The following is a 12,043-nucleotide window of genomic DNA, read 5'->3' as shown; positions in this document are numbered from 1 at the left end:
ACTTTTTACTGGAACTGTATCTGCCAAACGTTGCACTGAATGGTGAAAAGGTCATAGCCAGGATACTACACAGGTATATTAGCATCTACAGCATTAACAAACTGTACGTTTAACTAAATTAACTATCTGTTATCTTTTTTTCCAAAATCAACACTTTCAAGACCCCCTGCAGATTTGTTTTTCCTTGGAGTTCACTATTAGAAATTAAAAACATTTTACGTGATCTTATACTTTATCAAACATCTACCCGAATAACGTTGCGTTATGCTAGTCCTTTACGGCATGGATGACCCTGCCACTTCTGGCCGCATGGTAGCATTGTGGCAAAATTATGTTGTTCTAAACGTGACAATGTCTGTCTGTACCCCCCTCCCTTTGCTCTGTTAATGATAGGTATAGAATTATGAGGGCTTACAATATTTGTGTTCCACTTTCATGAAAGGAAAACCAACAAATGTTTCTTCTCTATACCTTCGTAGGTTGAGCTCGTTCCCCGGATCATCCCGTGGCCCCAGTCATGGAGCTCGTGACCAGGGTAGTCAACGGTATCAAGGTCAAATTCATCCCAAGGGGATAGTGTGTGCACTGCTCGACTGTATATGCCACACAGATGGCTTCTGGAACACGTGTCCGAATAATTTGTATATGCATGTAGCAAATAAAAATGTTTTCATAATTTGTACAAATCGTTCAAAAAAGTACTAGGCCTGGGTACTCAGAGCGAAGCCAACGATTTCTAGTTATAAGCCACATCAAAACGAACGTCGTATATTGCAATTGTCTTGTCTTGTCTTGTCTTGTCAGCACGCCACTTCCGGTGTGTCCTCTTGTTGTTGTTTGTTCCTGTGAGAGAAAGCAATACGTGACGTCAGAGAATCAGCAAACGTAAAAAATGAGATATAGACCATGACAGGCAAGAAAAATGTTTCTAAATCTTAACGGATTTTTGCTTATATCATGCATAGCACATACATACAGTTGCAATCTTCCTCGCCGTAACAGCAACTTTATTTCTTCTTAATTACATTCTTCTTACCTTTGTTCTAATCTCCCTAAATCTCTCATGTCTCTCTCTCTCTTTCTCTCTCCCCCTCTCACATTTGTTCACTCAAGTACACTGCTACCTAGTATACTATAAACATATACTTTATAGCCTCAACTTATGACGTTTAACTAGCTTTAATACCCCCACCCCCACCTTACCTGAAATATGCAAGGGAAACTATGCCAAAGGTGAACAAGGCTGCGACTGGCAGAAGAACCAATACGGCAACTTTGTCTGCTCCAAAATCGTAGTGTTCTGATGATAGAGAGTATTTCGTTGGATCATATAGTCTCCTTATATCTGCGTTTTCTGAAATGGATGATAGAACACGTAAAAATCAGGCCATACCATACTATATATCATTTGCTAAAATGCATCTCTTTTGTAAAACAGATCTAGAAGCCATAATAATAACGCTAAAAATGACCGCAATAGCATCAGACAAAAGATGATATCATAATTTTGTTCCACATTCACCAGTCTTCAATGTAGAAGCCCTGACCCGAACAGGACTGCTGTAGTGAACTCCGTTGTGAGACCGTATCTGAAAATACAGTATTGACACGAATAAAATCTCGACGTAGCACCCAGAAATGTTGGTTTCGTTCGTCAGTAAGATTCAATGTAGAAATTCACCATTTGTGATTATTTTTGGCTATTGGAAGTGTGCCAGAAAAAAGTGTCATTAAAATTTTTGCAATTTCAACCTTATACACTATTCACTTACATAAATTTCGTATCTTGTGTCTGGTTGGAGGTTTCCAAACACGTGACTGTTGAGGGTGTGGTTCGATACCCTGACTGTTGCCAATGACGTCATCCCTCCTGTGATGACGACTTGCTTCAAACTGATGACGTAACCACCCACTGGGCCGTTCCATCGTGTGGGCTCCTCCCACGTCATGCGTAATTGTCGCGAAGACATCGTCCATATGATAACGTTTCTCGGAGCCAGTGGATCTAAGAAAAAATTGCATTTAGCATGGACACTTTGAAATGTGATCACTGGGATTTTCACCTTTGACCTAGACGACAATTCACATGCGCATTCAGAACACTGAGATGGCTTATGGTAGCAGAACACGGTTTTCGGCCTAGGGGTATTTCTATAGCTAAGAACTACAAGGTGACTGATATCGACGCTGAAATCATGGTAGGGTGCAGTTTTCAAGCAAGACAAACTATGGCGTTCAGGTCGAGGGTATAACCTACCAAAATAACTGAAAACCCGAAAAGTTATCGTTTTGAAATTCTTTTACGCCCTGTTTTAAATGGGTTCAAGCGGGGCCATGTGGAACTGCAGTCGTCTGGCAGGCAGTCAGCTGTAAAGTTCACGCGCATTGATACATGGTATGGGCAAAGATCATGATCTAAAAATCGACTCATTATACTACCATATAGCAAAATGTTGTCTTTCACGTTACAGTGTTTACAGAGGCTTCCAGATTTCGACCGCACTACTTTTATTTACTCCAAAATACTGTACAGTCAAACCTGTATTAGCGGCCACCTTTGCATAACGGCCACCTGCCCATAGTGGCCACTTTTTGTCGGTCCCTTGGATTCGTAATGATTAAGAAATAGGCTTAGCGGCCACCTGTCCAACGCGGCCACGGCCACACGATTTCCGGTCCCGCAGGTACAAAAACACTGCCGATTACGGCCACGCGGACCGCTGATCTATGTTTCGGCACGCGGTCGGCCATATACAGCTGCCGTATCGTCACCCTACGCCGGATTTAAAACCTCTTTGATTTATTTTCAAAACAAAACTTCGTAAACTGGCGCTACCCATACCCGCCGACAAGCGAGGTCATATAAGGTCAATAGACGACACCAATATTACAGAGGTAAATTGCGTTAAAGTTACGTTCTAATACACTATCGCTTAGGTTAATTTTTATCACAAAAACTTTCTAAATGAATTGTTACAAAGACAAAATGATATGAACTTCAGACTATGGTGGATTTTATTCTTACATTTATTAAGAGATAAGTCTAAAATGACGAGACTTTTCTTGTGAGTACCACATTAGCATAATGGGCGAACCTGACGTGTGAACGCGGGAGGGAACACACGGACGGCGAAGTATCAAAGGATACAAGACGAAAGATCAAAGAAATATGACGATACCGGTCTCTTCAGACAATATCAACTGTAGAACATTTAAAACTTTTTATAGCTTTTGTTTTCTTAATACATATAGTGTAAAATCATTGCAGTACATGTACAGTACTGTATTATGTGAATAAAGATCAGTGGGTACTAAAACCATGTGTAACTTATTGCTTGTGGTCAATTAATTAGCATATTCTCTATAGTGGCCACCTCTCTATAGTGGCCAATTTTGACCAGTCCCTTGAGTGGCCGCTATAGACAGGTTTGACTGTACTTGTTTTACGAGATAGTAAAACCACCTGCTTCCCTTGTTCTTGTCCGCACGGGGGCGCTTCTGTTGAACTCCATCACATCTGTGACGACAGCCACACAAAAAGTGTAATCTGTGAACGGCTCCAGTCCGGTGATTGTGTACCACTGTTCCCGCCGGGAACCAATCACAACGCTCGTCTCTTCTGAGGCTAGACTCGACGACTTGTAGTAGATGACGTATGATTTTATTTCCTGTGGAAAAAAAAAAACGACCACATCTATAACATAAGATTATTTTAAACTATCAAAAGTCAATCACAATTAATTGCCTAAAGTAAGTAAACCATAATCATTGTATTTTTATTCTTCGATAGCTGGTTCGGGCATAAAGCTGAGTATTTAGAACATTGAAGACATAATGCCACAGTGGAAACACAGTGAAGCGACTGTATATAGTGTATAACGAATGTCAGAGCTAGAAGCGACTATACATAGTATGTAATGAACGCCGAAGCGAACTGCTTTCCGGATGGTACCCAGGCTAACATCAAACAACATTCTCAACAATAACAGAAGGATGACACTAGTTTGCTATGCTATGTATAGGTGCTGTGTGGTCGCCCGTACCTCCTGTGTCAATGATTCCGCCATTGTCCAGTCTACTCTGACGGCTTCAGACGACACCGGCTCAACATGAACTCTACTCGGGATGGAAACTACTACATGGGAAGGAACAGTGAAGTTTTAGTTCGAGGACAATAAACGTCAAGATATTACACAAAGTAATGATTTTACGTGAACCACTACACCGCATAATGTTTTCGCATTGTCTGCTGCAAAATGGACACCTACAAAAATACCGAAAAGGACACCTTAGAAAATAACCGCGCATATGAACAAATTTTATAAACAGAAATTACATCGACAAAGACACGAATATCTTGTTGTTTTCTTTATTTTCTTTTACAAAAGAATCATTAATGCGCCGCTCGTTCTGTTCTTTACATGTCCTTGACGTTACTTGCTTTAGTTAACGTTACGTCATTGTGACAGAGTGCGTGTTAACGTGAGTGGAGTAGGGCTGAAGTGCTGTATTGTTGTGAACGCTCCGCTGAAAAAGTCAACAAAAACCAGACAAGGTTGACTTAGCTTACCGGAGAACCGGGGACAAGGACGTGGTGTCGTGTTAAACTCTGTGGCAAGAACCTAATCCTTTGCAAGTCTAGATTGTTCTTGTATTTTGTCAGTGTACATGGATAAATGGAAAATGTTTTTTATTGTTTGTTTTCCAAATCAACTTTCCTGTATGTTGTTTTTAAAATTGGTATTTCAAAGCAATGGAACAAACAACCCATATTCAACCTCTCGTAATAAAAAGAAAACGGTCCCAGCAAATTATTTTTGTCCTTGACCGTATCATGTCATAGCACGACCTTGGGCATTTCGTTTGAGGGTATACTGCGCATCTCTACGACGCAGGCCGAAAATACACGACACTACATTCGGTAATCTCCGACTGCAGGTCCAGCCCGAGTGTGACGTCATGTTGGAGACTGACGAAAAAAAGCCCGCGAAAGCCAGAAGCAAATACAATACAAAGGAGCATTTTCTGTTACCAAAACAAACAAAACGACTAAATACTAAATACAAAAAAAGGCTTGTCCCCAAAAGGGTCACTCGAGTTCCAGACTTGGTGACAAGGTCTAACAAACAAAACGAAGCGGTACCGAACCTGACACCGTACTCCGTAACACAGTACGGTTCGAGATTGTCTAAATGCGCCGTGAAGTCCTGTTTGAACCAATGATGCGCGTCCAAGAAATGGGGTGCCATTGTGAAAACTGTGAAAAACCGTTTGCGTTTTAATTCACAATGTACAGTCGCCGAATAATGAAAAATCACAAAATCCTAGCCTAAATATTATTGTCAAGTTCGCAAACAAGCCTTAGGCCAAAATGACATAAGTATACAAGAGATTATTTCTACAATAATCATAGCAGCTACTACTATAATAATGGAGATTTGAATAAAGAAACCAACCCAATGGCATCAAGGAAAAAACAGTGCTAGTACAAGTGTAATATTTCTTACATGCAAAGTTATCCGGAAGCTTTGACAGAAACTTTGACAGAAACATTTGAAGTACGTTTGAAAACAACATGTACCAATAATTAAACAGCATACTATGCTGTCACAACTAGTTGTAATACATGAATGAGTACTTACCAGACTCTGTGCTTGTGGCTAGGAAACCTAAAATGATGACAATCTTCCCTAACAATGCTGTAAAAATCGGCCCCATGGTTCAAGACTTATTATTCGTGCTCTAGCAACAACGTTAACTGTTAGTACACTACCTAACCTTGGTCTCGGGAGAATAATGACTGTTAGCCGAAACCATTCAGGGGAGGGGGTGGTTTTTGGGAGTGGGGTATCAATATTCCACGTTGAATAACAAGAGACTACTCAACGTAATCCAATACGAGGGCTTAAATTTTCCCCACTCAATCAATGACGGATGCATAAATGAAATACTAAGGTAACGCTATCTTCTATCGGCCTCCGTAGCTTTGTGGAGGGTTCTACAGTGAAACAAAAGGTAAGTCCATGCTTAATTAATTGTATGGATGGCATCCTCTCGGAAGCCCAAATCTGATGCAAGCGTGCGAATAAAAAAAGGTTTGGCCAAAATAATCATAAGCCATCGTTATACGTTCTGAGTAGTCAAGTCGGCAAGGTTAAACAAATGAAAAAGAAATAGATTATAGAATACTAGAAAAATGTCTACATTTTTGTTGTATCTGAATGCCATCTATGTCTTTAAAAGTATGTTTCCTATCAAAAGCTCAGTTTGCAGCTACTCTAAAACATTTATATGACGATAGAAACATCATTCTATTAGTTAAAAGAAACAAACGACCATCTAAATATGCAAAAATTCAGACTAGAGTAAAAAAAATGTTATCCATAAAAAATCACCAAAGCTTAAAAAAAAGAAAACACAAACATTCAATACTCATCTTATCTGTAACAGCTGCTATTGAAGATCAGAATGTTCCTCTTCTTCTCCATACATAACACCGCTGCTATTGAAGATCGGAATACGAGTACTCCTCTTCTTCTCCACACATAACACAGCTGCTATTGAAGATCGGAATACTCCTCTTCTTCTCTACACATAACATAGCTGCTATAATTGAAGATCGGAATACTCCTCTTCTTTTCCACACATAGCACAGCTGCTATTGAAGATCGGAATACTCCTCTTCTTCTCCACACGTAACACAGCTGCTATTGAAGATCGTAATACTCCTCCTCTTTTCCACACATAACACGGCTGCTATTGAAGATCGGAATACTCCTCTTCTTCCCCAAACATAACAAAGCTGCTATTGAAGATCGGAATACTTCTCTTCTTCTCCACACATAACACAGCTGTTATTGAAGATCGGAATACTCCTCTTCTTCTCCACACATAACATAGCTGCTATAATTGAAGATCGGAATGCTCCTCTTCTTCTCCACACATAACACAGCTGCTATTGAAGATCGGAATACTCCTCTTCTTCTCCACACATAACACAGCTGCTATTGAAGATCGGAATACTCCTCTTCTTCCCCAAACATAACACAGCTGCTATTGAAGATCGGAATACTCCTCTTCTTCTCCACATATAACACAGCTGCTTTTGAAGATCGGAATACTCCTCTTCTTCCCCAAACATAACACAGCTGCTATTAAAGATCGGAATACTCCTTCTCCACACATAACACAGCTGCTATTGAAGATCGGAATACTCCTCTTCTTTTCCACACATAACACAGCTGCTATTGAAGATCGGAATACTCCTCTTCTTTTCCACACATAGCACAGCTGCTATTGAAGGTCGGAATACTCCTCTTCTTCTCCACACCTAACACAGCTGCTATTGAAGATCGGAATACTCCTCTTCTTCTCCACACGTAACACAGCTGCTATTGAAGATCGCAATACTCCTCTTCTTCCCCAAACATAACACAGCTGCTATTGAAGATCGGAATACTCCTCTTCTTCTCCACACATAACACAGCTGCTATTGAAGATCGGAATACTCCTCTTCTTCGCCATACATATAACACAGCTGCTATTGAAGATCGGATACTCCTCTTCTTCTCCACATATAACACAGCTGCTACTCCACTTCATCACCCCATCTTCTCCCCCCGCTATTGAAGATCGGAATACTCCTCTTCATGAATTCTCCTCCACACATAACACAGCTGCTATTGAAGATCGGAATACTCCTCTTCTTCTCCACACATAACACAGCTGCTATTGAAGATCGGAATACTCCTCTTCTTCCCCAAACATAACACAGCTGCTATTGAAGATCGGAATACTCCTCTTCTTCTCCACACATAACACAGCTGCTATTAAAGATCGGAATACTCCTCTTCTTTTCCACACATAACACAGCTGCTATTGAAGATCGGAATACTCCTCTTCTTTTCCACACATAGCACAGCTGCTATTGAAGATCGGAATACTCCTCTTCTTCTCCACACCTAACACAGCTGCTATTGAAGGTCGGAATACTCCTCTTCTTCTCCACAGATAACACAGCTGCTATTGAAGATCGGAATACTCCTCTTCTTCCCCAAACATAACACAGCTGCTATTGAAGATCGGAATACTCCTCTTCTTCCCCAAACATAACACAGCTGCTATTGAAGATCGGAATACTCCTCTTCTTTCCCACATATAACACAGCTGCTATTGAAGATCGGAATACTCCTCTTCTTCTCCACATATATCACAGCTGCTTTTGAAGATCGGAATACTCCTCTTCTTCTCCACATATAACACAGCTGCTATTGAAGATCGGAATACTCCTCTTCTTTTCCACACATAGCACAGCTGCTATTGAAGATCGGAATACTCCTCTTCTTCTCCACACCTAACACAGCTGCTATTGAAGGTCGGAATACTCCTCTTCTTCTCCACAGATAACACAGCTGCTATTGAAGATCGGAATACTCCTCTTCTTCCCCAAACATAACACAGCTGCTATTGAAGATCGGAATACTCCTCTTCTTCCCCAAACATAACACAGCTGCTATTGAAGATCGGAATACTCCTCTTCTTTCCCACATATAACACAGCTGCTATTGAAGATCGGAATCCTCCTCTTCGTCTCCACATATATCACAGCTGCTTTTGAAGATCGGAATACTCCTCTTCTTCTCCACATATAACACAGCTGCTATTGAAGATCGGAATACTCCTCTTCTTCTCCACATATAACACAGCTGCAATTGAAGATCGGAATACTCCTCTTCTTCTCCACATATTACACAGCTGCTATTGAAGATCGGAATACTCCTCTTCTTCTCCACATATAACACAGCTGCTATTGAAGATCGAAATACTCCTCTTCTTCTCCACATATTACACAGCTGCTATTAAAGATCGGAATAGTCCTTTTCTTCTCCGTACATATGCATATGTCACCTGGTTTTCTTCTCCGTACATGCATATCTCACCTGCTTTTGAAGATCGGAATACTCTTCTTTTCCACACATAACACGTTAACACAGCTGCTATCAAGATCGGAATACTCCTCTTCCTGTCTGTACATAACTCACCTGCTATCGAAGATCGGAATACTCCTCTTCTTTTCCACACATAACACAGCTGCTATAATTGAAGATCGGAATACTCCTCTTCTTCTCCACACATAACACAGCTGCTATTGAAAATCGGAATACTCCTCTTCTTCCCCACACGTAACACAGCTGCTATTGAAGATCGGAATACTCCTCTTCTTCTCCACACATAACACCGCTGCTATTGAAGATCGGAATACTCCTCTTCTTCTCCACACATAACACAGCTGCTATTGAAGATCGGAATACTCCTCTTCTTTTCCACATATCACACAGCTGCTATTGAAGATCGGAATACTTCTCTTCTTCTCCACACATAACACAGCTGCTATTGAAGATCGGAATACTCCTCTTCTCCACACATAACACAGCTGCTATTGAAGATCGAAATACTCCTCTTCTTCTCCACACATAACGTTGCTGCTATTGAAGATCGGAATACCCCTCTTCTTCTCCACACATAACACAGCTGCTATTGAAGATCGGAATACTCCTCTTCTTCTCCACACATAACACAGCTGCTATTGAAGATCGGAATACTCCTCTTCATTTCCACACATAGCACAGCTGCTATTGAAGATCGGAATACTCCTCTTCTTCTCCACACCTAACACAGCTGCTATTGAAGGTCGGAATACTCCTCTTCTTCTCCACAGATAACACAGCTGCTATTGAAGATCGGAATACTCCTCTTCTTCCCCAAACATAACACAGCTGCTATTGAAGATCGGAATACTCCTCTTCTTCTCCACACATAACACAGCTGCTATTGAAGATCGGAATACTCCTCTTCTTCTCCATACATATAACACAGCTGCTATTAAAGATCGGAATACTCCTCTTCTTCTCCACATATAACACAGCTGCTACTGCTCTTCTTCTCCACATATAACACAGCTGCTTTTGAAGATCGGAATACTCATCTTCTTGAATTCTTCTCCACACATAACACAGCTGCTATTGAAGATCGGAATACTCCTCTTCTTCTCCACACATAACACAGCTGCTATTGAAGATCGGAATACTCCTCTTCTTCCCCAAACATAACACAGCTGCTATTGAAGATCGGAATACTCCTCTTCTTCTCCACACATAACACCGCTGCTATTGAAGATCGGAATACTCCTCTTCTTCTCCACACATAACACAGCTGCTATTGAAGATCGGAATACTCCTCTTCTTTTCCACATATCACACAGCTGCTATTGAAGATCGGAATACTTCTCTTCTTCTCCACACATAACACAGCTGCTATTGAAGATCGGAATACTCCTCTTCTCCACACATAACACAGCTGCTATTGAAGATCGAAATACTCCTCTTCTTCTCCACACATAACGTTGCTGCTATTGAAGATCGGAATACCCCTCTTCTTCTCAACACATAACACAGCTGCTATTGAAGATCAGAATACTCCTCTTTTTCCCCACACATAACACAGCTGCCATTGAATATCGGAATACTCCTCTTCTTCCCCACATGTAGCACAGCTGCCATTAAAGATCGGAATACTCCTCTTCTTCTCAACACATAACACAGCTGCAATTGACGATCGGAATACTCCTCTTCATCCCCACACGTAACACACCTGCTATTGTAGATGGGAATACTCCTCTTCTTCTCCACACATAACACAGCTGCTATTACTCATCGGAATACCCCTCTTCATCTCCACACATAACTCACCTGCTATTCGGAAGATTTGAACACCCCTCTTCTTCTCCACACATATCACAGCTGCTTTAAGATCGAAATACTCCCCTTCTTCTCCACACATAACACACTTGCTATTCAAGATCGGAATACTCCTCTTCTTCTCCACACATAACACACCTGCTATTGAAGATCGGAATACTCCTCTTCTTCTCCACACATAACACAGCTGCTATTACTCATCGGAATACCCCTCTTCATCTCCACACATAACTCACCTGCTATTCGGAAGATTTGAACACCCCTCTTCTTCTCCACACATATCACAGCTGCTATTGAAGATCGAAATACTCCCCTTCTTCTCCACACATAACACACTTGCTATTGAAGATCGGAATACTCCTCTTCTTCTCCACACATAACACACCTGCTATTGAAGATCGGAATACTCCTCTTCTCCACACATAACACAGCTGCTTTTGCAGATCGGAATACTCCTCTTCTTCTCCACACATAACATACCTGCTTTTAACGACCGGAATACTCATCTTCTTCTCCACATTAAACGTTGTAGTAGATTTTTTCCCTGTTTCGTCGACATTAAACTTGCTACTGATCATTGCACGGATCGTTCTGTTTACTGTTGTGCGGTCGCCTTCGAACGATGTTCTTTTCTTGTTGTTCCATCGTTATGACAACCAATATATATTGTTTCGAACATTCTGGATCGATGACGTCGTTATACCTATGCCGTAAGACAATGATAAAGTATGCATTGTAAATAGAACAGCTACTGACATCTATAGACACGCAGTTTGTCCTTTGTCAGTAGGATATTCTTGTAAACTTTCTTTCCTAAATTAAAAAAAAAAACCATAAACAGTAAAAGAAACGAAGATAAATGAAAGATATGTAACAATTAGCTGAGTTTACAAATAGCAGCGTGTTCTAGAACATTACATTGTACAGTTTTTTTTTCTTTTACTGCGCGAGTCTATACAGTTTCTCGTCCAATTTGTAAAGTTTCAACTTTATGATTTGTTATAGTTGACAGAAAGAATGGCTTTTGGTGTCATGTACACCTCAGTCCTTGCTTATTTGATAAGAGATTCACCTGCATACAATGTTCATGGTTAACTTTTTTTTACATTCTGTTTTGTGACATGATACCACTACAACGGCCGAAATAAGTTACGTTCCCACAAGAAGTTTTTCATAGTCCACGCCAGCCCAATATAAAATTCCATTGTTACATTGACTTGAACTTGAGCCTTGGTCGCATTTGTTGGATTATGAGACAATCTAGACCATGTTGAGGACACGCGTTT

At 40.8% G+C, this 12,043-nt stretch overlaps 1 protein-coding gene across 5 annotated transcripts in view; it reads right to left on the bottom strand.

The window, feature by feature from the left end:
• Positions 1–632: 632 nt before the first annotated feature.
• LOC118423326 (tyrosine-protein phosphatase Lar-like) overlaps positions 633–12,043 on the bottom strand; it is a 28,184-nt gene continuing 16,773 nt past the window's right edge. Inside the window, exons 1-7 of one of the 5 annotated variants that reach the window (XM_035831448.1) lie at positions 5,643–6,345; positions 4,044–4,135; positions 3,464–3,668; positions 1,773–2,005; positions 1,523–1,589; positions 1,204–1,300; positions 633–843 (exon numbers count right to left, since the gene is read on the bottom strand). In XM_035831448.1, the coding sequence (XP_035687341.1) occupies positions 801–843; positions 1,204–1,300; positions 1,523–1,589; positions 1,773–2,005; positions 3,464–3,668; positions 4,044–4,135; positions 5,643–5,718 (813 nt within the window). In that variant the 5' untranslated portion in view covers positions 5,719–6,345 and the 3' untranslated portion in view covers positions 633–800. Of the gene's footprint in view, positions 844–1,203; positions 1,355–1,522; positions 1,590–1,772; positions 2,006–3,463; positions 3,669–4,043; positions 4,136–5,642; positions 6,346–12,043 lie in introns of those variants that run through there. The other 4 variants (XM_035831446.1, XM_035831447.1, XM_035831449.1 and 1 more) reach the window with 4 other exon arrangements.

Source organism: Branchiostoma floridae, chromosome 9, assembly GCF_000003815.2.
Source record: "Branchiostoma floridae strain S238N-H82 chromosome 9, Bfl_VNyyK, whole genome shotgun sequence".
Classification (NCBI taxonomy): Eukaryota; Metazoa; Chordata; class Leptocardii; order Amphioxiformes; family Branchiostomatidae; genus Branchiostoma; species Branchiostoma floridae.
Note: the sequence above shows the minus strand (reverse complement) of the source record. Positions and strands in the feature narration are given on the sequence as shown.